At 47.7% G+C, this 26299-nt stretch overlaps 1 protein-coding gene and 1 long non-coding RNA gene across 4 annotated transcripts in view; one reads left to right on the top strand and one right to left on the bottom strand.

Annotated features, from left to right (window-relative positions):
• LOC102188855 overlaps window positions 1-5002 on the bottom strand; it is a 30610-nt gene extending 25608 nt beyond the window's left edge. For 2 of the 3 annotated variants that reach the window (XR_001918471.1, XR_310236.3), the window contains exons 1-2: window positions 4510-5002; window positions 1102-1257 (exon numbers count right to left, since the gene is read on the bottom strand). This is a non-coding gene — a long non-coding RNA (uncharacterized LOC102188855). The remainder of the gene's footprint in view (window positions 1-1101; window positions 1258-4509) is intronic. The other variant, XR_001918470.1, reaches the window with a different exon arrangement.
• Window positions 5257-26299, top strand: part of B4GALT1 (beta-1,4-galactosyltransferase 1) — a 50297-nt gene continuing 29254 nt past the window's right edge. Inside the window, 1 exon segment of the mRNA NM_001285775.1 lies at window positions 5257-5699. Within this exon segment, the coding sequence (NP_001272704.1) occupies window positions 5276-5699 (424 nt within the window). The 5' untranslated portion in view covers window positions 5257-5275.

Here is a 26299-nt window from a genome sequence, read left to right as displayed (position 1 = left end):
GTTATAATAGGATGAACCTTTGGAAAATTTGGAGTGGGGGAGGTTAATGTATTTTACATGGGGGAGGAATTGAAATAATTTGTGGTCTCTGGGCAAACTGCAGTTGATTAAAAAGGATAGCTGCCAATTCTTTACCCCTCCTCTCGTCAAATGGTAGAGTCTATTTTTACTCCCCTTGAATCTGAATTGCGCTGTAATTTATCTAAAATGCTCACACGGACTTCCCTGGTGGCACAGTGGATAAAAATCCACCTGCCAGTGCAGGGGACACAGGTTTGATCCCTGGCCGGAGAAGATCCCACATGCTGTAGAGCAACAAAGCCCAGCGAGCCACAACTACTGAGCCTGCACTCTTGGGCCCGAGAGCCACACATACTGAGCCTGTGTGTCACAACTAAGGAAACCCGTGTGTTCTAGAGCGGCAGCTACTGAAGCCTGCATGCCTAGAACCTGTGCTTCACAAGAGAAGCCACCATAGTGAGAAGCCTGAGCAGCTCAATGAAGAGTAGCCCCTGCTCACTGCAACAAGAGAAAGCACGCGTGAAGCAACGAAGACCCAGCTAGCCAAAAATAAATACATAACATGAGAGTAAAGAAAGAAAATGCCCACAGACCTGACGCTTAAGGCTAGGCCCTCTGGGATGTGCATCTTCTCCCCTCGTCCTTGAAATGCTCATTCCCGGAACACACAGTCAAGTTTGTGAGAAAATCCAAGTAGCCACGTGACAGGCCCTTGTGCAGAGGCCCACGTGAAGAACCAAGACTCCTGATCCATGACCCATTCTGACCCAACCCCCAACCAGTGCCAGCTGCCAGCCATTGTGAATGACACCATTTTGGAACTTCCAACTGTGCCACTGCCTCAGCTGATACCACGTGAAGCAGAACTGCTAGTTTACCCACAAAACTGTGAAAAAGAAATGGTTAATTTTAAGATACTAACCTTTGAGGTGGTGTGTTATACAGAAATAAATAACTGAAATAACTATCTACCATGTGCCAGGCACTATTCTATGCTCTTCTCATCTACTAGGGTGAAAAAAAATGTAAAAATGACAGGTGCAATGAGGGTACTATAAGAGGGCAGAGGAAATCACTAACCAGTTGAAGGCAATCTGCAGGGCAGAAGCAGTCAGCTGGGTGGTTCTGGAAAGATCAGCATTGGATGTGCAAACATCAAACCCAGATTCCAGCTTTTGTCCAATCAGCACTGCAGCTTCCTCCTTCTGGTATCTCTTCATGGTATTAATTTTTCATCTGACAAAGTCAAGAGCGAAAAGAACTGAAGAAGGTTATCTTGGGTCTGTTTCTGTCTCTAACTCCATTTCAGGTTTAGACAGCTGGGCAATGTTGTCCTGGGTGGCTTTTGACTTTCTGGACCTTTCTGAAGCAAGAAACTGACCAATTCTAGGTACCTTGGGATGGGGGAGCTGTTGAGGCTGTGTCAAGCCTCAGTGGACTCTGCATGTTCCCAAGAGATGGACAGTAAGCAAGTGTTGTTCCTTTTTCTGCTTTCTGGCCACAGAGAGGGTCTTTGGTTAGGTCTGTGACCCCCTAACCTCCCCTTGATTCTGTCTCTTGGTCATTTTCTGGACATATAAAAGAGACACCTCCATTTTCCCCTCCTCACGTTTTTCAGAAAGGGGACTATTCTGACCCATCCTCACTCAGTAGCCAGGCAGTTTTCTCTAGACATAGACAGTTGGGGCCAGCTTTACCCTTACCAGTTCCCTGGTGAACAACTCTTGACGTCTGTGTTCGAAATACAATAGTTCCTCCCCTCTCCCGTTCCCACATTATCAAGATGATCACAAGCATTCATTTGCAGTATTTGTAAAATATGTAAAATATTCAGTATACTTAGTAGTAGTTTTAGTCACCCAGTTGTGTCTGATTCTTTGTGACCGAATGCACTATAGACTGCTAGGGTCCTCTGTCCATGGGATTCTACAGGCAAGAATACTGGAGTTGGTTGTTGTTACATTCTCCAGGGGATCTTCCCAACCCAGGGGTTGAACCTGGGTCTCCTGTGCTGCAGACAGATTCTTTATTGTCTGAGCTATAGGGAAATACACTTACATATATGTAAAATAATATATTTAATAAATATTCTAGGTATTTTAACAAATGTCTATTCAGCGCCAACTATGTCTGTGGTCCAGTTCTAGGAGCTGAGGATATAGCAGTAAACAAGAGAGAAAGTTCCTGCACTCATGCATCTGATCTAATGAGAGAGAGAGAGACAACAATAAATTAAATGTTTCATTTTGGGTAGTGATAACTACTCTGAAAAAAATCAAGCAGGTTAAGCAGATTTGGGTGGGGGGAACTATTCTACATAGGTTAGTCTGAGAAGCCCTCTTTCATAAGGCGACATTTGAGAGATCTGAATGTAAAATAGGGGTAAGTATTGGGCTTCCCAGGTGGCTCAGTGGTAAAAGAATCCACCTGCCAATACAGGAGATGTAGGAGATACAGGTTCAATCCCTTAGTTGGGAAGATCCCCTGGAAAAGGAAATGGCAACCCACTCCAGTGGACAGAGGAACCTTGCAGGCAGCAGTCCAGGGAGTTGAAAAGAGGCAGACACGACTGATTGACTGAGCACAGGAGGCATTTCATAGGTGTTTCAGGCTAACTGAATAGCAAATACAAACATCCTGAGGCAGGAAGAAACAGGGTAAGTTCAAGGAGTAGCAAGCAGTTAGGTTAGTGTGGCTAAAGCCAGGTAGAGCATGGTACAGGATGACAGCAGAAGAAAGGGATAGGGAGATAGAGGCAGAAATCAGATAAGACAGGAATTCTACAGATGTGGAGTTTTTTCTAAATACATATTTTTTTCTAAATATGTGTCTGACTCTTTGCGACCCTATGGATTGCAGCCCACCAGGCTCCTCTGTCCATGGGATTCTCCAGGCAAGCATACTGGAGTGGGTTGCCATTTCCTCTTACAGGGAATCTTCCTGACCCAAGGACTGCACCCATGTCTCCTGCCTCTTCTGGATTAACAGGCAGATTTTTTTTTTCTAAATAAAGTGGCATGAATTGATTTATGACTACAGTGATCTCCCTACATGCTTAGAGAATAGATTGGGGAGGGGGTATGGTGAAGGTAGAAGCAGGGTGACCAATTAGGAGTCTATTTTATAATCCAGGCCACCATGATGGTGGCTTGGTCTAGGATGGTTACAGTGGAGTTAGCAAGTGGTTGATTCTGGTAATTTGAGGGTAGCCCTGACAAGACTTGCTGAGGGTCTGGAAATGGCCTTTAAGAATAAGAAAAGCACATCAAGGACACCTTTTAGGTTTGGGGCTTGGGGAAATGGATGAACAACAGTGAGATGAACAGTGGAGAACGCCATTCTCTGAGGTGAGTAAGAATGGAATGGAGTGTAGGGAGTAGGTTGTTGGGGGCAGAATGTGTGGAGTTTGAGATGCCAGTAGGAGAGGCAGTTGAATATGAGTTGGTTGATCAGGGCTGGAGATAGATAATTTTGCAGTCATCAGCATGCACATATTATAAATTACTCCTAGGGAGTGTACACAGAAAAGAACATCACTATAGGCTGGGGCCTTCAACAACCAGGAAAGAGGAGAAGCCCAGGAAAGAGACAGAGTGGGGCCAGTGAAGTGAGGAAAGCGTGGTGTCCAGGAAGCCAAGTGAAGAAAGATTCTGTGTGATCACAGCCACCTTTCAACTCCTGAGCCTCAATTTTCTCATCTGTGAAGTGGCGAGAGTAACAACTGCCTACTTCATGGTGTTAAGATTGAGGCAACGTACGTAAAGCAGTTACACTTGCGTCTGACTGGCTGTAGGAAGCTCTTTCAGTGTATGGTAGCACTTTAGAGTAGGCTGCGACAGCCCCTCAGCTGCCCCATCCACCAAAGTGATAGCACCTCCATGAGTCCTACTCAGGAATGAGGTGCCTGCCCACTGAGGCAATCAGGTGGGCCCGAGTCAAATCTGAAGCAAGCGACTTCAGTGCCAAAACCTCTCATCTAGATAGCTTCCAGCCCTTATCTGCAAATCAACAAGTGGGAAATAATGGTTTTAGAGGCAGAATTCTGCCTCTGCCTCATACCAGCTGAGCGAGTCTTAAATTTCTTGAGCCTTGAACTCTATCTGTAAAATGGGAACAATCTCTTGCTTCATGGCATTGAGTCCAGGTCCGTTCATACTGTAAATAAAGCCAGCTGCTCTTCCTTTGCATGGCAGCGTAGGAGTTACTTGGGCTCCTGGACATCCTCCCACGCAATGCATGGTGGGGGATGCGCTAGAACATGCACCCACACACTCCCAATCCTAGCTGGGTGGGTCTCCGATATCCCCTAGCCTGGGCTGTCGGACAGTGAGTCCAGAGAAGCGGAGACTCGTCCACTTTCTTTTCCACAGGATGCCAGGTGAGCCACGCCTCCTTCCTGGGCCCCCCACCTTCCCAGCTTGGTAGAGGGACCTAGCTCCGCCCAAGGACGGGGTTCGAACCTCTCAAAGAATCCTTCCGCTGTCCTACCTCCCGCTGGGCATCGAATCCGTTTCCAGGGCAACCTTTCTCCGCCCCTCTTCATGACCCCCACCCAGATCTACCGAGGTCCACCGTTCTGGAAAGCTGCCGCGGCCACAACCCCTCCAGACAACAACCAGCCTGCCCTCTTCTCCCTCTTCTCTGACGCCGCGCCGCAGGCCCAGGCGCGTACCCCTGCTCTTTAGCCCTGCAGGAAGTGGCGGCGCCTCTCGGGGGCAGCTCGGAGAAAGAGGAGGAAGCGAGGCTTAGTAGGGACCGAACCCTCACGGTGCGGGCTTGAGAGGGCAGCGTGGGAACCCGAGTGCTCAACGCGGAGCCTGCGTGCTGCCAACCGCCTCCCCGAACGGCTCCGCCCCGGTAGCCCACCCTCCACAGGCCCCGCCCCTCATCTCGACCACGCCCATCCACAGGCCCCGCCCCACAATTCGAGCCCGCCCCCAGGCGGCCCCGCCCTCCAGCTACAGTCCTGAAAACTCTGCTTCTACCGGGGCCCTGCCCCCGCCCCGCTGGCGGCCCCGCTGGCGGCCCCGCCCCAGCCCGCGCCCGCGCCTTGGGCGCACTTCTGCTAGCTGGGCTGCTGAGCCCGCCGGAGTCGCCGAGATCCGCCGCCTGCCCGCCGGTGCCGCTCCTTCGCCTCCCCCCGCCTCTCGGTCCCTCCCCCAAGTGCTGTGGTCTGGCAGTGCCTGGCTGGCGGCCCGCGGGCGGGCCGCCCTCCCCGCGGTAGCCCACCCCCTCTTAAAGCGGCGGCGGGAAGATGAAGTTTCGGGAGCCGCTCCTGGGCGGCAGCGCCGCGATGCCGGGCGCGTCCCTGCAGCGGGCCTGCCGCCTCCTCGTGGCTGTCTGCGCGCTGCATCTTGGCGTCACCCTCGTCTATTACCTGGCCGGCCGAGACCTAAGACGCCTGCCTCAGCTGGTCGGAGTCCGCACAACGCTTCAGGGCAGCTCTCACGGCGCCGCCGCTATCGGGCAGCCCTCCGGGGAGCTCCGGCTGCGAGGGGCCGCACCGCCGCCGCCTTTGCAGAACTCTTCAGAGCTGCGCTCCCGGGCCGCCTCCAACCCAGACGCGGACTCTCGCCCCGGCCCTGGCCCGGGCCCGGGGAGCAACTTGACTTCGGCCCCAGTGCCCTCCACCACAACACTGTCGCTGACCGAATGCCCTGAGGAGTCCCCGCTGCTCGGTAAGTTCCCCATGGAGGTTCACCCATGTCCTCTTCCACGACAGACAGCCCCCCTGTTTCGGATCAGAGCTCCTAATCCGCAGACAGAGGTTCCGGGCTGGACTGGGGTGAGAGGTTGGGAGGTGAGTTCCTTCGGATTCATGGAGGCTGAGTAGGGCACGGTTTTGGAAAGCCGTTAGGCCCCTCCGACCCCAGAACCGGAGAAGACCTTGGAGACTTCCCAGCTCTGGCCCAAACCTCAAAAAGTTTCGGGAGTTTGAGTCCTACTAACTCGGAGCAGTCTTCGCCCTGCTAACTCTGCTTAGGGACTACCAGGCAGCTCAGAGTAACCCTCTCTAGCTTAGAAAAGTGATGATGAGGCCTCCAGCAGGGAAGGGAGCAGACCTCCCAGGTCACATCTCTGTCTTCGGTAGACCCACCGTCTCCTGAGTGTGGATTAACTTTATTCCTAAGCGTTTGGGAACGTGACTTGTCCCTAAACCTCTGGTTTTTCATCTGTTAAATGGAAATAAGAGTTACCTGTTTCAGGGGACTCTTTTGGAAGATTAGAGGAAGCAGTGTAAACAAGAGTTTAAAGTGGGTAAGCCCTCGGTAAATTGTGTTCAGTTCTTCCTCTCTATAGATGCCTGCCCTGGGGCCCTCCTACCCAGCTTCCTGCCCTTGTAGGTTCCCAAAATGTCTGTGAGCAGGGCCCTCCCAGGGGCGGAGTGTGTTTGTACCAGTGTAGTGTGTGTATCCTGGGAGCTGGAGGGCTAAAATGTAAGTAACCAGTTAGTACCATGTTGACCCTTCCTTGGTAGCAACCTGGAGTCTCAGCTGTCTTGCCCAGATGATCTGAACTGGCGCCTCCAGCCTGTGTTTCAGCGGGAGCAGAGAGCTTGGGTCGGTGGGTCTGCGTTCCTTATGTCAGGAAGAGGCTGAGCCCATGCCCATCGGGACCTCCCCTAGACCTGTAATCCACTGGCAGTCAAGCTTAAGGCAGCCACAGGTTGCTCCCAAGATTACCAGACAGGCTGCTCAGTTTCAATGCCAGGATGTCGAGAATGTCATTCTGAATGAGGAACCCAGCAGAAGGGCAGGCATCCTGCCAGTAGGAACTGTCACTTTTTCGAAGAGCCCTGGCAGAGCAAGCCTCCTACACGCTCTTGCTCAATTTTTCCAATAATTACTTCAGTATTTTCATATCAAGTTTGGGAGGATGTTCTTGGAATTGGTCAGACATAAATTGTGGTAATAAAGGAGTTTTGTTTTTTTTTAAACCAGAAGCTTGAATTCCTTTGGACTTGATGGTTAGTCTGGGTGACAAACTGGTCCTGAAAATGAAATGAAATCTTTGCCATGCTGCTCTGTGTCTGATCTCAGACATGTTACAGGGGTCCTCAGAATCCCTTTCTCATGTGTAAAAGGGGCTTGTCCATGCTTAACTCACAGGGTTATTTTTAGGACTATATGAGATTGTATTTGTTAAGTACATGGCAAATAGGACCCAGGATTTGAAGTTCCATTTTGTCAGCCTCTGGAGATGGCCCTGAACAGCATAGAAAGGGAAAGAGAGCTGGAGAATATTCACACCCCAGAGGGACTTCCCTAGTGGCTCAAACAGTAAAGAGTCTCCCTGCAATGCGGTAAAAAAAAATCTGCCTGCAATGCAGAAGACCTGGGTTCGATCCCTGGGTCGGGAAGATCCCCAGAAAAGGGAATGGCTACCCATTCCAGTATTCTTACCTGGAGAATTCCATGGACAGAGGAGCCTGGCAGGTTACAGTCCACAAAGAGGGGGTCACAAAGAGTCAGATACAACTGAGCAACTAACACAACAACAGACCCCAGAGAGGCCAGATTTTGACCTGTTTTTAATTGTTGCCCAGATATTATGTAGAAAGAAAGAGAAATCCTTTAGCAAATTAAAGGAAAGTAACTCAGAGTTTATTAGAATGGTGTTTGACGTATGGGACCTTCTCAGTGAAGCACGAGAAGCTGTGGTGGCCTGTGTTCACTTTGTTTTGTTTCGTAATGATGTTGCTGGTGATCGGTGGCCAGTCACTTGTTTCTGAGTTGACTCTGATGGCACAAACAGACTTCCTGAGAGATAAAGTTTTGGGGAGCACAGGTTGGGGGTGGGGAGAGGCCCTGGGCCTTCTCTGGCTTGTCCACCTTAATGTGACATGCATGCGACCCTGACATTTTGACTCCTGCCGAGGCAGCTCTGGAAGTTCAGGGCGGAGGGTTTCTCTTCACTATTATTGAGCCCTTAGGTTCGATGACTGGATACCCGCAAGGTGGAGGTTCCTGGTTAGGAGAGGGCCTTGAGGAAGCTGAAAGTCTCCAGGGACGTGTTTGTGTGGGTTGGGGGAGTCAAGCCCATCTGTTCAGCTGGGCAGGTGTCAGCTAAAGGCCTAGCATGGTGGTTTTGAGGTCATTGGGAGAAAGCACCCTCGGGGTTTGAAGCTGTGGCCTTTTCACTACTTGCAGTTCCTTTGAACAACTGGGCTCTGCTCTCGGGCATCCAAGGGTCTGTGCCTGATGCTTGGCTCTCTCCTGGCTGGTGGGTGATGGGTGATGGGCATGCCCTTCCTGCTGGAGCCAGGCACCAGGCTGGGCTGCTCACAGGTCCCTGTTCAATCTGTCCTGGGTTGTTAGAGACTCAGCCAGACTTTGCACGCCACTCCAGTACTCTTGCCTGGGAAATCCCATGGACGGAGGAGCCTGGTAGGCTACAGTCCATGGGGTCACGAAGAGTTGGACACAACTGAGCGACTTCACTTTCACTTTTCATTTTCATGCATTGGAGAAGGAGATGGCAACCCACTCCAGTGTTCTTGCCTGGAGAATCCCAGGGACAGAGGAGCTTGGTGGGCTGCCGTCTATGGGGTCGCACAGGGTTGGACACGACTGATGTGACTTAGCAGCAGCAGCAGCAGCAGCAGCAGCAGCCAGACTTCAGTACACTTCAGAGTTGGAGTCCTGCTTCTGTCTACCCTGTACGTCAGGGCAGGTTGCAGTGTTTGGAGCCAGAGTAGGCCCTGTCCCCAGATCCCTGCTAGGTTGAAGTGAGGCTTTCGGGAATGAGACCTATAGGGGAGAGGTGGGTCTTTGCTAAGGATTCCTGCAAGTTCCCAGGGAGTCCTCCCAGGGAGTCCAGGCCCTTGGCCTGGCTGTGCAGCATCTCACTGAGTATGGCATTAAGGCTCCCTTTTCTGGCTGCCTAGGTGTTTGCCTGAGATGTAGTCAGCCTGGGGGGAGTAGCAGCCTTGCGCTGAGTTACTTTTCTGGGAATGTTTATTTCTGCTTGGATTTGGCGGCAGCACAACATACTTGACTGGCACTGCCCGCCCAGAGAGGGGCTGGCTGAGGGGTGGGCAGTGGCTCAGGTAGGACTGGTTAGGGGAGGCCAGCCTGACCTGGACAGCTGGTTTTAGCCCTTGGGGTAGTGCAGGAGGGTATGAGTATAGGACTGCCCAAACTTGAGGCCCTGCTTGCCCAGCTCCCCTTTGACGAGATCCTCTTCGTATGTTCAGATGAAGACTCTGATCTAGAGGTGGGCGCCAGAGAGGTGTGGGCGCCCGGGCCAGCCAGCAGCTGCAGGTTGCCAGGGCCCTGAGAGAACACTTGTCCATGAGCCCTCTTTCCCAGGTTTCATGAGGGCTGTCAGCCAAGCCTCTGCCATGGTCTGTGCCCTTGGCAGAACAGAGCACGTGCTGGGCATCTCCCTAGCTCTTAGCTCCCAGGTGTTTCCCCAGCAGCACAGTTCCCACTCCCCTGACTCTCCCATCATCACACATGGGACATAGTGTATCTAGAGGACATGTGGCCTCCGCTCGGGAAAGGGCTGTCTCTCTCCTTTGGGGATGAGTCCTGGAGCCTCGTAACCTTCTAGCTTGGGGTGGAGCCTCATCCTGGGGCCTGGGGAGGCACCTGGAACTTCCCCTGTGTCCAGACCTTTAAGCTTTGGGAGGTTCGGTAACAGTCTTTTAAACCAGTTTTGTCCTGTTGCTTTTCCTGGGGAAAATAATTTCCTAACATACGCATAGACTTGCTTTCTTGTTTGACAGTCTGAAAAGGAGAAATACCCTCCATGACTTTTTGGCTCACTATTTTCCACGCAGCCTGATGGTCGCAGAAGTATATCCTGCCTGTTATAATTTGACCCAGATTCTAAGAAAGCACATGGGTGCCTCCACCTGATGAACCGGGTGAAAGTTCCATGGATTACAGGGTGCCCGAGCCAGGCATAAGATGGGACTCAAACTGAGGCATCCTGGAACCACAGCATCCCAGGATGGGTCTCCAGTTTCCCGACCCCTGTCATGCCCTGTGCTAAAGGGGGAAGGATCTTGCCTTAGGCCACTGAGTCAGGCAGTAGCCAGCTGGGGCTAGAAAAAGTGATATCCTGCTTCCCAGTCTAATGCTTTTCCTTAAAAGTTATTGCCCAGTAGACCCTTAGTACAGAGGCTCAGGGCAGCTTAATGTGGCCTTGAGTTTGGGAAGATCCCTGCTAGGTTTACAGGTGGGTCCATCTGAGAGGTCTGATATGGTAACAGTTTGTCTGGATTTGACCAGTGTGCCTGTTCCTAGGCCGAGTGCTAGAGCTATGGAGAGTGAGACGACAAAATGCCTCCTCTTTTGGAACTCACAATTTAGGCAGAGGTACATGTGCTAAATCACTTCAGTTGTGTCCAACACTTTGTGACCCTATGGGTCGTAGCCCTCTAGGTTCCTCTGTCCTTGGGATTCTCCAGGCAACAATACTGGAGTGGGTTGCCTTGCCGTCCTCCAGGGGATCTTAGCAACCTAGGGATTGAACCCGCGTCTCTTATATCTCATGCATTGCAGGCAGATTCTTTATCGTGGAGCCGCCTGAAAAGCCCCTTTAGGCAGAGGAGGCATAATTAAACCATACTGATATCACTTAGGGAAGCCACAGTGTGTCCAAGCATTTCAGTCTTTCTGCCTCCCTGTCCATCTCCTTTCCTTCCTTCCTTTCTTCTTTCTTTCTCTTATTCAGAAACCCAGAGCTGGGACCAAAGTTTTCCAGTCCTGGTTTTATCTGATTGTGTGAAAATGTTCCTCTAATTTCTGAAGCCTTGCATTAGCTCTGCTCCGTAATCTTTAACTTGCTGCTTTATAATGACTATAATGATACATCAGTGGCCGTATGGTTGGATATTATGGTCTTTGATTAGCAGCAGAGTAGGGGTTTCCAGGCTGGGACTAGACAAATTTATGGTTTGGGGAAGACAAAACAGTTAATCCCGGATCTTCCGTGGATTCCAGCCTGGGGACCCTCTGGATCCTGGGGGCAGGGCCAGGAGTCTCATCCCCTTCAGGCTCAGCTGGGCTCTGGCCAGTGTGTGAAGGGGGCCCAGGCATCCTGTGGTCAAGTCAGACCTGGTGATTTCTTCACTGACCCCCTTCCACCTTGCCTCCTGTGCCTGACTTCCTGATCAGCGTTCATGAAGTGGAGATGGAAATTCTGCTTGAAGCCGCATCCACCTGGCAATTGCAATTCTTCTTATCTGGTTAAGCAGCATTCCAGTTGTTTTAGGACAGTGGTTCTCCCTAGAGCTAACTCCCTCGAGGATCTTTTTACCTTTGCCTCTAGCACTGCCCATGTGGGCCAGGTGATGAGATCACTGTAAGCCAGACCCTGACATCTGAGGAGCTAACAGGGCGTGCAAATTGGATTCGGTGACATCCACAGGGTTCCACCTGTCCCTTAACTTGGTGAGGGACCGTGGCTGTGATTGCAAAAGCCTCCGTTGTGGGGCCTCTCTGTTTACCTGGGCCTGCGCAGTCACTGGCCAAGGAGAGAGATCTTTGATCATGTTCTAAAGGCCAGACCTCCAAGTTGGAAGGTCGTGGTGGCCTGAAGGACAGGGGACAGGGCCTGGCAAGAAGCTGGTTCTGGGTGAACGTGGCCTAAAGGGATTCGTCCTTAGGAGGCAGAAGGGCTGAGTCACACGCTGAGTGTTTCAGGTTCCACTTTTCAGCCTGGCCCTGCCCGCCCCTTCCCTGTACAAATGCAGGCTAGGGGCTGTATTATTGGCTGTTGCTGAATTCTTTGGCAGGGATTTTAATGTCTGGTCTGGGTGTGTAACGTAGCTGCTTCTCTTTCCCCCTGCGCCTCTCCAAACCCCTCACAAAGCTCAGAGAGAGAGAGAGGAGGAGAATTTGTCTCACTAGGATACCAGAGGCCAGGGCCGTGGGTCTTGGCTTTGCCTGTTTTTTCTCTTTGAAGAGCGAGTAATCTTTTTTCCTCTTTTTTGTGAAAGGTAATGCAGGCTCATTGAAAAATATTTGAGAAGTTAAAAGAGGTTGAAAAGCACATGTATATTCCTGTACCTAGACCAGGCATGTTGGCAAAGTTTGTCTTGTACATGTTTAAAAATTTAGCTGATAAATTTTTACAAATGGACAGATAGATTGGTATAGATAGATCTAGATAGCCTGATGGCCAGGATTTTTTCACTTAACATCACGGGCTTGGTCCTATACCTTTAAAAACAACAAAGGGTATAACTTTTATTTTTCAACTGTTGCTGAACACATACAGTTTTTTCTTAGTGGTTTGGTGAGGCTCATGCATAAAACTTTACATACTTTTTGGATTGTTTCCAAAGTAGAGTTTTTTGAAAAGGAAGAAAAGGGGATGAACACTTTTTGAAAAGGGCTTGGTTTTTAAACTATTCTTACTAAAGGATAGACTCGTTGAGAATTTCAAGTTTGCTTAGTGGTGGCAGATGTGTACCACTTACTGCTGAATAAAGGCTGTGTCTAGAACTCTGATTAAAAACTAGGTGCAAGGAAGTAAGTGCCTGGGGTGGGGGCAAGGGGCCAGGCTGCAGGATGACTCTGTGGTGGGCGTGATGTCCTAGGAGTCCACTTCCTCAGTAATATCTCCATCTGTCTCCTTAGCAGCCAAGTCCCTGGACTGGGCTTACGGGCCTAGTGGCCCTGGGGTGATGGTGCTGGGTGAGCACCAGTTAGCTAACCCAGTTCCGGTGACATGACTGAGATAGGACTGTGTCTGCAAGAGGTGTGGGAACAAACTAGTGAACCAGCGCAGCTCTCCCACCTCCCCTCTCCAGAGGGTCCTGAGATCTGAGAGGGGCCAGGAAACGAGAATCTATAGGTTCCCACAAAGTCCTGTCAGGAGAAGCCTCGGAGACCAGCAGAGCTTGGCACTCAGGCTCTTTGCAAGGTGTCTGCTTTGAAGTCAGTCGACTTTGAATGTCCTCTCTGGAGCTAAATTCTCCTTCTGAGGCACACTTTGGATTTGGGACTTTGCCCAGGGTCATTTGGCACAGAGCCCGGCTATCGAAGGGGAGGCTGCACTGAGGGAAGGGCAGGGTTGTGTCAGACCAGTGTGACCACCAGGGTGTGAGGTCAGGCTCCTTCCTGCCCCACCACATGGGTCTCCAGGTCACGGGGAGGCACCCTGGCAGAAGATTCAGTGACTGCCTGACCTCATGACAGGTTGCGTTCTGAAAATGCCTTTAAACATTTCTTTAAAAGTTTCCTCCTGTTTTGCATACCGTCCTTTTGCCTTTGACTTCCTGAAATGGCAGCTCTGCCGTTGTGTTTCAGGATACTGTCTGCTTGAAAAAACAGGAAAGGACTGCCAGTTAGGGCGGACCCAGGGTAACTGGTATTGTGTTATAGAAGGCTCGGACACTGGCGTGGAGATGTTGGGTAGCTCTTGGCATTCAAATGAGCACCTTAGGTGGCATGGCAGGGTCCCTGCCTGTCTCAGAATGGGCAGCCTTGAGTACTTAACCCCAAAGGCAGGAGGCCCCCTGCCCAAGAAGAGGATGAGTGGGGACTCCTTTGCTTATTCAGCAAATACGCTCTGTGAAGCACAGGAGATAGACGTGAACAAAGGCTGGGCCCCACCCCGGGGGCATCCCTCAGCAGTGGACAGACCCTGACAAAGATAAGACGAAGCACAGGTGCTCCCAGGGCACTGAGAAGGTGCAGGGAGCCGGATGGGCGGTCTGGGCCAGGGTTGGAGTCAAAACGAAGGTCTCTCAGCATGTTGAACAGTCTCCCTGGTTGGGAAGGGCAGGGGTCTGCTGCCTGTTGTCATCTCTAGTTGCTCTCATACAGGGAGGGTGCCATAACCAAAGTCTCAGCTGTGGCAGGCCGTCCCCAGCAGGGCAGAAGAGGACAGGAAGTTGAGGCACGGTGCAGGGAAAATGATAAAAGAGAGAGAAGGCCATGCAGCTGGAGTGTGTGGACAAGGGCAGGCCTAGGAAGCTAGACTGAGAGCCCAGAGCAAGGAAGCAGAAGGGGAGAGGTGCAGAAAAAGGTGCTTGTGGTCTGAAGAGTGGCAGGAGTGTGGGGTGTTCAAGGGCCTCTGGAGCAAGGATTCGGAATTCTGGTTCTTCTAGCTTATATCATTGTGAACAAATCCTGACTGCCTTGGTCCCTTCTCCCCTCTCTGAAGTGTGTGTGCTAAGTTGCGTCACTCATGTCCAACTCTGTGACTCTATGGATTATAACCTGCCAGGCTCTTCTGTCCATGGGGATTCTGCAGGAAAGAATACTGGAATGGGTTGCCATGCCCTCCTCCAAGGGATCTTCCCGACCCAGGGATTGAACCCGAGTCTCTTACATCTCCTGCATTGGCAGGTGGGTTCTTTACCACTAGCGCCACCTGGGAAGCCCACCTGTTGGTCCTTAGTGCGCTTCTTCCTCTTCCTCCCGGAGTCTGGATTTGTAGGGGGAGCCCTGGTTCTATGTGCCACGTGACCCCCCTGTGGGAGCTCCTAAGGGGCTCACTTCCCACCCCTGAGGGGTCTTGTGCTGAGGCTTCTGTTGAGGACTCTGTCATCTCTATCTAAGCAGGCATAAAGCTTTTAGGTGGGTGACCTTTGAAATGGCACGGGCAGTATTTCTTTCCATCATGCTGGTTAGCTGTGTGCTTTGGGAAAGTTGTCATCCTCTCTGTACCTGTAAAATGGGGATAATAAAAGAATCTACCTCATGGATGCTGTGAAGTTAGTAGGCACAAAAGGGCTTGAAGCAGTGCCTAACACAGAGTAAGCTCTAAATACATGTTCTCTCTTACTGGTAGCACTGTTAGTGGCTCAGTTGTGTCCGACTCTCTGTGACCCCATGGACTGTAGCCCCTCCAGGCTCCTCCTTCCATGGAATTTTCCAGGCAGAAATACTGGAGTGGGTAGCCATCTCCTTCTCCAGGAAATCTTCCCAACCCATGGATCAAACCTGGGTCTCCCACATTGCAGGTGGATTCTTTACTGTCTGAGCCACCAGATAGATATAGATATGTTATCTTTTATTGGTAGTGCTAATAGTTCTTATTTGTGAAGATTTTGGCTTTTACTTTGTAAAATTTCTCCTTCTCTTCTTCCTCCTCCTAGTCATCTTCTTCCTCTTGCTCTCTTTCCCCTCCTCTTCCTTCTCCTGCTTCTTTTCCTTCTTCTTCAATTGAAAGTGCAGTGTCGCCACATTCACTGTTTAAATATGCATAATTCTACTCCTTCCCATTGTAGTAAAACCATACATCTACTGGCATGCTTTCCAGATGCATACATACTTTACTCTGTTGCAACCATAGTGGGAACCGTTTTGCCTTCTACTATATTTGTTCAGCATTATCTTATAAACTATTGCTTATGTTACCCGAATTATCTTTTGTGGCTCCTTTCTGAAATCCTTAGGGCTTATTCCCTTAAGGTCCAGTATCCCGTGTTTCCCCATCATAGATCATCTTTGCTGCATGTTGCTTCTTGTTTCAGTTGAATTATTTCCTGGGGATAAATTCCTAGAGGGGAATTTCTAGGCCAGAAGATATGGCCATCTTTACGGCACTGGTTCACACTGCTATTGTGCTTTCCAGTAGGGTTGGAATAATCCACAGACCCTAAATTCTATTGGGTTGGCCAAAAAGTTGGAGTAAGATGGTATGGAAAAACCCAAATGAACTTTTTGGCTGGCTCAGTAAATTCCTGGGCTGGGGCTTCCCTGGTGGCTCAGATGGTAGAGAATCTGCCTGCAATGTGGGAGACCCAGGTTTGATCCCTGGGTCAGGAAGACCCCCTGGAGAAGGGAATGGCAACCTACTCTGGTATTCTCACCTGGAGAATCCCATGGACAGAGGAGCCTGGTGGGCTACAGTCCAGGGGGCCGCGAAGAGTCAAACATTACTGAGCCACTAACACTAGGGATTTTAACTTCTAAGGAGTGTGGATTCCCAGGGAAAGTCAGATTTATCTGGAGTCTCACACATAATGCTCTCAGCTGTGTGTGTGTGTGTGTGTGTGTGTGTGTGTGTGTGTATAGTTTCCTGTGTAAGACCCTGCAGGTGCTCTGGATGTGAGGCTTTTCCTAGAAGTCATTTCCTGTGGGCAGGTCCTGCTGAGGTTACTGGGTATCCACAGAGGAACCTTACACGTGGCTTTTTCTACACTTCACACACCTTTGCCAAAGAGTTGATTTATACAACATGAGGACCTTTCCTTATTTGTGGAGCCGTATATGTAGATTGGGGGTAGATCCCAGCTTTAAAAGCCTGGCTTTACAATGCTGTTGATCTCACACATTGCAGGTTGGTTGCTGGAAATACCACACGCAGAACCCATGTTAGGCTCTAATGGACTGGCCTGGGCACCTGACCATTAACCCATCTGCACGAACTCTGCTCTGACAGCCCTGTTTTATGGGATCCAGACACAGGGTCCAGATGAAGAAAGACTTCAAATTAGATTGGATATAAATAGTTGATCAGTAGCCCAAGGTCTGCCAACAGGAATTGCTGTTTCTGACCCTGTAGCCACACCCCTACCCCATACACATGGCTTTTTTGTAGACAAACAGGAGCCTGCCAGCCTACCACTTGCACAAATGTTAGAATGACTTTAGAGCTAGTGATGTCAGTGACCAGAGATTTACACCAAGTAGACGAGGTGCCTTTAGCCTGTGACAGCTGCTGCCTTAGCCTTGCAGCCCCTCCTCATGTCCTCTCTTCTACTGCATTCCTCAGCAATCAGCTGTGACTCAATGGGTGCTCCCAGGGTCCGTTTGGAACTGGGCCGGAGCTGCTGTGAACATCTTGTTCCTGTGGGACCCAGGGCAAAGACCTCCTTCCTGTGTAAAGTGGAAGGATCGTCCTTACCTCAGAGGGTTGATAAGAGGATGGAATGATCTGAGGTACTTGGTAATGGAATTCTGATCAATGCACAGCACATCCCCTAGGCAGCAAAGTAGGCTGCCAAGTAAAATGTTTTTCAAATGCAGTTTTTTCTCTCTGCTCCGGGGCAGTCAGGAGAAGAAGACTGAGGCTGTATCCACAGTTTAGGGACAGAGTTTAGCCAGTTTGGTAGAGACGGTGGCCTGCTTATCTGAACAGACCTACCCCAGGCCCCAAGGAGAAACCTCCACCTTGTTGGATCTGCAGCACTGGGAACCTGGAGTGTGGGCTGCCATGTGTCAGGAGTGCCAGGGTTTTGTGGTCATTCACAGCGTTCCCTTCTCCAGGTGATCATAGTTTGTCAGTGTCCTGGGTCGAGGCCATCACAGACTACACCGTAGCTGAGTGGTCAGGGTAGAAGCTGGAGGGAGCATTGGATATTTGATGGAGTCTCAGGAGTTAAGGCTTTTGAACTGTGGTGTTGGAGAGGATTCTTGAGAGTCCCTTGGACTGCAAGGAGATCCAACCAGTTCATTCTAAATTCAGTCCTGGGTGTTCATTGGAAGGACTGATGTTGAAGCTGAAACTCCAATACTTTAGCCATCTGATGCGAAGAGCTGACTCATTTGAAAAGACTCTGATGCTGGGAAAGATTGAGGGCAGGAGGAGAAGGGGATGACAGAGGATGAGATGGTTGGATGGTATCACCGACTTGATGGACATGTGTTTGGCTGGACTTTGGGAGTTGGTGATGGACAGGGAGGCCTGGCGTGCTGCAGTTCATGGGGTCGCAAAGAGTCAGACACAACTGAGCAACTGAACTGAACAGGAGTTAAGAATGGCTGTGTTAAAAACAAACAAACAAAAAAAAACCAGGTGCTGGGCTGGACATAGGTGGGCTCAGGCTGGGCCACCCAGTGGTCTGTACCACTGTCCTGTAAGAAAACTAAGACACAGGCCTAGACAGCCTGTGTCTACCCAGGGGCTGGTGTAGGAAGCCAGGATACCACACCCTGAAGTTCTGTTTTGGTGCCAGCCTACTGAGTGATCCGAAAGAAGTCACATTCTCTTCCCCAGGCCTCACTTTACCCATCTGTTAAGTGAGACAAGGGGTTGGCCTGGATATTCTCTGGTGTCTCCTCCTGCCTGGGAATTCTGATGTAGCCTTGAACTCCTGCGTAATACAGTTGAATGTCTGGGCTGCAGGACAGCTGGCCCATGAGGGCCAGCCATGTAGACCTGGGTGACTGTCAGTGTACCCTGAGCCAGGATTGAGTCAGTTACTGGCCAAATCCACACCCAGCTGACCCTCCCAGCAATTTCCATAGCTAGGCTCCAAATCACAAGTAAATCGGTCAGCTTGAAAACCCAATCAGTGGGAGCTGCTGTGAATCTAGGGTTCTAGGTTCCAGCAAAAACCACATCAACCACACCCACAACAGATAATGCTTACTTAGCATCTTACTTACATGCCAAGCATGGGAAAAGTACTACATCTGCATTATTTTCAGGGATTCTCACAGCAACTTTTTTTTTTTTTTGGCCTAATTGTCCTGGTTTGAACTTCCAGCACATTGTCGAATAGATGAGTAAGAGAGGACATCCTTGCCTTGTTTCTGGTCTTAGGGGAAAAACATTCAGTCTTTCACATTCAGTCTTTAAGTATGATCTTAGCAGTGGGATTTTTGCAGAGGCTTTTTATCAGATGAGGAAGTTCCCTTCTGTTCCTAGTTTCTTGAATGTTTTTTATCATGAATAGGTGTTGGTGTGTTTTGTCAAGTGTTTTTCTGTGTCTGTTGAAATGATCATGTGGTTTCTGTCATTGGTCGTTCTATTGATGTGGTATATTATACACTGATTGCTTTTCCAGGTATAAATCAAACTTGAATCCCTGGGATAAATCCCACTTGGTTGTGGTATGTCATCCTTTTCATATACCTCTTGCTTTAGTTTACTAATATTTTTGTTGAGAATTCTTGTTCATAAGAGTCATTGATCTATAGAGCTTTTCCCTCAGCTTTATTGAAGTATAATTGGCAAATAATCTGTAGTTTCCCTTTTCATCCTTCTCCTGATGTCTTTGTCTGAATTTGGTATCAAAGTAACACAGGCTCACAAAGTAAATAACTCTTTAATGCCCATGGTGGGGTTGGAAAATGGAAGTGGGAATGAGGATCAAAGAGAACAAATAAATATAAGGCAAGAGAGTCCTTGATGATAAGAGGCTATGAAATAAAAAGTTGGATGGCTGGATGGAAAGGAAGAAAAGAAGGAAGAAAGTACATAAGGGAATACATAGGGGAGTGGTGGAGGATGGTTGAGTTCCCTCCTCTTCAATTTTCAGAAGTTTGTGAAGGGTTTGTATTAATTCTTCTTTAAATATCTGGTGAAATTGACTAATGAGACTTTCTGGGCCTGGACTTTTACTTGTAGGAAGCTTTTTGATTACTGGTCAATTCCTTTACTTGTTGCAGGTCTGTTTGGATTTTCTTTTTATTCTTCAGTCAGTTTTGATAGTTTATGTCCTCCTAGGAATTTGTCTGCTTCATCTAATTCATCTAATTTGTTGGCATGGTTGTTCATAGTATTCTCTTATAATCCTTTTTTTTTTTTTTTCACTCCAAAGTTGTTAGAAGTATTTCTGTTTTCATTCCCAAGTTTGGTATTTTTGTCTCTCTCTGTCTGTCTTTTTTCCCACCTTGATCAGTCTAGCCAAAAGTATGGCATTTTGTTCATCTTTTCAAAGAACCAACTTTGGGTTCATCGATTTTCTCTGTTATTTTTCTGTTCTCTATTTCATTAATTTCTGCTCTAATCTTTATTATTTTCTTCCTTCTGTTTTGCTTTAGTTTTATGTTTAGTTTGTTTTTCTGTTTCTTAAAAATCTTTTTAAGGTGGAAGGTTAGGTTATTGATTTGAGTCTTTCCACATTTTAATAAATACTGTTAAATTGTCCTCTGGTTTACACTCATCAGCAGTGTATGGAAATTGCCTGTTTCCCACACTGGATATTTATCATCACTCTTTCTACATTTATCAATATGATGGTCAAATGTGGTATCTTGTTTTAGTTCGTTTCTCTGATTACTGGTGGTGTTGAGCAAATGTTAATGTATTAGTTGGCCATTTGTATTTCTTTTGTAAATTACTTGTTAATATTTTTACCCATTTTTCTAATAGTTTTAAAATATGTTTACAGAAGTTTTTAAGACTATGGATATTACTCCTTTATAATATATCATTTGCAAATAAGATCTCTCTATTTGTCATGCATCTTTTAACTTTATCTCTGGTATCTTTGATCATATAAAAGTTTTATATATTTAAGTCTGTCTTTTCCTTTATGACTTCAGGTTGTTTTGGCACTTAGGAAGTTCTTCGTGTTTCCAAGATTGTAAAAATTTCTTTTGGTAGTCTTTTCTAAGCTGATTCTTTAGCATTTTAGTACTTGTCCCTGACAGTAAAAAACAAACAGAATCACTGTTCAGCTCTCATATGTTATAAGAAGCCTTATAGCATACCCACAGAACCCTTTGAGCTCTAAATCTATCATCGATGCTGATGGATTAGAGTAGAAACGTGAAATTTCAGTCACTTGTGATTACAGAGTTGTAATAATCTGTATGCTTTGAAGTTCTAGGGAGTCAGGGGAGAAGACGAAGTAATATTTATTGAACATCTGTGAGTACAAAGTACTATTTATTGAACATGTATTAGTGCTAAGCACTGTGATAAGACTGTATATGTGTTATCTCATTTACCACGTGGAGAGAACACATTATTATCTCCACTCCTTAGAGGAAGAAATTGGAACAGGCTGCATTCAAAGAGATCCTGATGCCAAAGAGGTATTGTCAGGAGTGCATGGCTGGCTGACTGCCCAGGTGGCCTGTAGGGCAGCAAGCTTTCCACAGTCCAAGGTCTGGTTCTAGTTGGAGAGGGAAGGATGTACTGGTAACTAGCACTGCAGATCCAGAAATGCAGTCAGGGCTCCAAAACTGATCAGAGGGTCAGCTGACTCAGAAATAAAACCCCCATGAGACTTATTTACATGCTGGAATGCTAAGCTGTGCTGTGCTACTGGAAGATTGAAACTGTTGTCAACTGGCTTAGCATTCTCTGGCTGCTGGCAGCACTATAAGGGAAGCCATAGTAAAATCAGGCAGCTGTGAAGTCAGATGTCAGAGCAGAGAAGTGAGTTGTACTCCAGTGTTGGTTGGAGTCAGGTGGTCAGGCTGATGAACCCGTCCCCGCAGTATTGTGGAAGCCCTTCAGGGACCTTGGTCTGGTCCAGAGGTCAGAACTCCACTCTCCCCTGTGCAGCCCTGGAAGGACACATCCTACGCCATCCTCCACCACTCCCCTATGTATTCCCTTATGTGCTTTTTTCCTTCTTTTCTTCCTTTCCATCCAGCCATCCAACTTTTTATTTCATAGCCTCTTATCATCAAGGACTCTCTTGCCTTATTTATTTGTTCTCTTTGATCCTCATTCCCACTTCCATTTTCCAACCCCACCATGGGCATTAAAGTGTTTAATGTGTATCTTTTTTTTTGCTCTTGCCAGATGGGAGCCACTGTTTCATATATATGCAATTTTTAATTAAAATTTAATTTTTTAAATTAACATACCTAAAATTGGCCTTTTTTGGTTTGCAGGTCTATGAATTTTTATATGTATATACTCACATATATATAAAACTACCGCAATGCAGATGTAAAATATTTTTTCACCACCCCCAGCCAAAATCCCCCTGTAGTCGTATTTTCCTCTCACCCTTCACCCCTGTTAATCACTGGTCATTACTGTTTTTTTGAGAATGCCGTGTAAGTGGATCACATAGTATATGTATATATATATTTTTTTAACTTATAAACCATTTTATTTTATTTTTTGCCATGCCGTGTGGCATATGGTATCTTAGTTCACCAACCAGGGATCATACCTGTGTGCCGTCCTGCATTGGAAGCCTGTAGTCTTAACCATTGGACAACCAGGGAAGTCCCAATGGTATTTTTTATAGCTCATTTTGATTCTATTTTTTTTTTTTTACCCACTTCTGCTTTTTCTTTCTTCTTTTTTTTCTTCAATTTTTAAAACGTTTGACATAACTTCAAACTCATAGAAAAGTTGTTAAAATTATGCAGAGAATTTCTGGATAGCCTTTGAAAGTGGCTCAGTTGTGTCCTACTCTTTGCGACCCCATGGACTGTCCATGGAATTTTCTAGGCCAGAATACTGGAGTGGGTAGCCTTTCCCTTCTCCAAGGGATCTTCCTGATCCAGGAATCAAACCAGGGTCTCCTGCGTTGCAGGCGGTTTCTTTACCAACTGAGCTGTCAGGGATAGCCTTTGGATCCCCCGAATTCCCCAAACGTTTACATTTGCTTTTTTTCTTCTTTCTCTCCATGTATGTGCATGTGTGATACTCCAACTCATGCCCTGTTAGCCCTAAATATTCAGTGTGTATTTCCTAAAAACAAGAATTTTTTAATATAACTGGTTAGTACAATGACCAAATCAAGAAATCAACACTGAAAATTTTCTATTATCCCATCTACAGGCCTTATGAAGATTTTATCGCTTGTCCCAAGATTGTCCTTGTACTAAAAGGAAATTGAAGAGCAGGCATTTTATTCCGTGATCATGTCTCTTTAGTCTCTTAATCTGGAAAAATGCCTGACATTTCTTTGTGTTACATGACACTGACATTGTTGAAGAGCACAGACCAGTTGTTTTATAAAGGTCCCTCAGTTTGAGTCTGATGTTTCCTTGTGGTGAGGTTCAAGTTATGCATTTACAGCAAGAGTATTGGGTGAATGTTGCCGAGTTCTTCTCAATACGTATCATGTAGAAACACATGCTATTAATTTGGTCCTTATTGGCCAAGTGAACTTTGATCTTTTCATTATGGTGGCATCTGCTGTTTCTCCATTTTCAAGTTTGTTATTTTACCCCTTTTAATTAAAATGTGTTTTATGGGCATTTACTTTGAGATTATATGAATATCTTGTTATTCCTCAAACTTTCATCCATTGGCTTTGAGCACTATCAGTGATTCTTACTGGAATCAATTATTTGTACGGTGTTTGGCGATCTAATTCTGTCATTGCTTCTACATTTATTAATGGGCATTTTCTTGTGAGGAAGAGCTACAGATCTTTCTGTGTTCAGTAGTTCATAATTCTTCACTAACATTATTTATTTTAATGCTCAGACTCTCTCGGGTCACAAAGAATCAGACACGGCTGAGTGACTAAGCACGTACGTCCCAGATTTGGCCTACGAGATCCCTTTCAGGCTAGCTCCTGTGTCATTTTGGCACATCTCTCTGTTCTTTGAGCATTTCCTTCACTTTCAGGCAAATCAAGACGTTCCAGCCTCCTCTTGTTCGTTCTGACTCGGCCCTGGGATCAGCCACTTCTCCAGTGAGCTCTTGTTCTTTTTAATAGAGGATGGTGTTCAGAAACCAGAAGCTGGGCTCCAGACACTCACCCTTGATTTTAAGGTCCATCCTCGTTGCCATGTGTAATCTAATGTCTGTGGTGTTCATCCCAGTTTTCTCTCTCCGTTAATGACAGACTCTCACACTACCTTCACACATCCTGACGTAAGGAACAGCCTTCTCCATATCCTCTGTGGACCTGTGTGTGGATTTATGCTGCTCCCTGAGTGCCAGATACAGCTCCAGATCAGCTGCCCCCGTTTACATCTCCACCAGCGGAGAGCAGAGCGTCTCTGTACCTCTCTACAAATACTTAGCCTTAACGAACTTCCTCATTTTTGCCAAACAATTAGATATGCTGGGTGAGCTCTGGTTTTAACTTGATTTTCTCTGATGACAAATGAGCTGGAGCGTCTTTTCGTATGCTTGATGGCCTTTGGGAGTCTTCTTTGGTAAACTGCTTATTCATAATTCTTCTTTGGCTGTTTTTTCAAAGGGGCTCTTGTGGTTTCGTGATGATACGTAAGATTTCCTTATACATCCTGCATACTAATCTCTTGTTGGTCTCAGACATTACAGGTCTCTTCTCTCAATCTGTCCTTTATCTGTTCACTCTGCCCATGCTATCTTTTGTTTGAATGGAAGACTTTTTCCCCCTTTGTTTTGTGCTTTCTCTCACCAGTACCCTTTTTCTATAACTATGTGAATACCCTTAGTCCCTCCACACTTTAAATGTGCTGGTATGACTAAGCTGGTATGAATGATGATTCTCCACAGCAGTCTGTCTTATGACTTCTTAGCCTCTATTGATTTCTGTTAAGAATGACTTTGCCTCTTAGAATGTAAGATCCGCATGCAGGTATTATTCATATGTTTATTCAGCAACTCTGTGTTGTAAACCCACTATCTGTTAGGCACTGTGCTGTATCACAAGACAAGGTTCAGAGAGGGTGAAACATGCCTGTGGCTTTTCAGAGGTATAGCAGGGATTTTTTGCCTTTTCATTAAATTTTATTATTAGAGTATAATTGCTTTACGATGTTGTGTTGGTTTCTGCTGTACAACGAAGTGAATTGACTATAAGTATACATGTATCCCCTCCCTCTGGGATCTCCCTCCCAGTCACCCCCCATCCCTCCCCTCTGGTCATCACAGAGCACGGGGCTGAGCTCCCTGTGTGGTCCAGCAGCTTCCCGCAGCTATCTGTTTTACACTTGGTAGTGTATGTCTGTCAGTGCCAGTCTTCCAATCTGTGCCGTCCTGTTGCCCTCGTGCCCACGCGTCCATTCTCTACTTCTGGAGTAGGGATTTAAACCTGGTCTTTCCCACTGAACTGCTTCCCTCGGAAATTGCATTTGGTTCCTATAGAACCGTGTGTCAAATTTCCACACCTTTTGTAACAAATGGCCTAAGAAGGTGCAGAGCAAAGTGCTCTCCCCCCGCATCCGGGGAGGGGAAAGTCATCAGGAGGAGTGGAGGGAAGTGTGGCTCCCGCCTTCCTGGGCCTGGCAGGCCCTGGGCTACCTACTGCTGGCTCCAGGCTGATAGTGTCAGACCCAGAGGAGACTAGGAGGCCACTTCTGCCTGCAGGGGAAGGTCTTAAAATAACACCCAGGCCTGTATCATCTAATCCTTTCTGAGAAGCTCAAATCATCCCTTCCAGAAGTGCTCTGGTTCTAAGAGGAGAGAGATACAGCCGGATCATCCTGGGGCTAACAGAATTTCCAAAGCCTTTCCTGGTAGTGATAACGGCAGGCAGGCCAGTTTCCGCAAATTCCAGCCCGGCAGGAGAAGGGCTGGGTGAGGAGGAAGTGTGCGTTTGGGCTGGAACCAAACAAAGCAGAAACTCCTCCTGGGACAGTTTTTCCCCAGAGGACAAACGCTGGGAAACCTGTTTACTGGGCTGTTAAAGCGTTGATCCCTGGGCACTGCTTCCTGATCTCAGGCCGTGCATCTCTGTGCCTGTAGAAACCTTGGGTTACCCCAGGACAGATGTGTACTGTTAGGCCCCCAGTCCTGGGGTCTCCCAGGGCTCCCTAGTTCTCTATCCTTGTTTCTACTGCCCACTCTGAATTCTGAACCATGACCATGTATGTGTGGAAATACACGAGAAGGGTTTAGATCAGCAATGTCACATTGGGTTCACTTTTAGGCTCCCTGAATCAGAATCCCCATGGATTCTGAACCCTGGAGTTCTGAGATGGACTATCCCCCTGGGCACAGTGGAGGGAAAGCGAAGGGCCACGTGAGCTGTGATCTGCTGCCCACTGTGTAGATATAGCCATGATCATTAGAACCTTAAAGGATTAATAAGGAGATGATAAGGATGACTCTTTTGCAAATCTTAAGTGTCCTTGCAGAAATCTATCAGGCTCTCTGTCCTTTGTGTAACACTGGGGTTAAAATATAATTCTCAAGGTCCCTCCAGCCCTGGTCTGCTAGGATTATCCAAGAGGCCTGTTTCAAGTTGGATCCTGACCCTTCAAGGTGATGGAATCTGACCTTGCCTTCACTCCCTTAGGTTTAGGCCTTGGTGCCCTTGGTAATAGGATCCTGGACCAGGTGAACATCCAAGGCTTTTCTGATGATTTTACGACCCGTGTTAGACTTTGAACTTTGGAGTTATTCTCTCAAGGATCAAGTGGTATTTGGGGAAGCACCTGTTTGATGTGGCAGTGTGAGGTTTAGATGAGGAAATAGCAATATATTGTTTAGAAGATGAGGCTGTATACTACCGCTGTGTCTAAAATTATAGGGCTAGAATCTGGAGGAAACTCATTTTAAAATGTAGGGTGGGGGATATGCCCGTAGGTCATGAATTAGGTGCTATACCTGGAAACCAAAGGCATCTTTAGAGCTCAGAAGGGAGAGTTTTCTTGCCCTTGGTCACCTTGGGTGTAGGTGTGTAATTAGGACAACAGCTAGATTCTCAAGCATCATATAGGCAAGATGGCTCCCAATTCTGCTAACTCAGCTTCTTAGTTCATAGCTGAATGTGCTGTGG

This window comes from Capra hircus, chromosome 8 (genome assembly GCF_001704415.2).
Source record: "Capra hircus breed San Clemente chromosome 8, ASM170441v1, whole genome shotgun sequence".
NCBI lineage: Eukaryota > Metazoa > Chordata > Mammalia > Artiodactyla > Bovidae > Capra > Capra hircus.
Note: the sequence above shows the minus strand (reverse complement) of the source record. Positions and strands in the feature narration are given on the sequence as shown.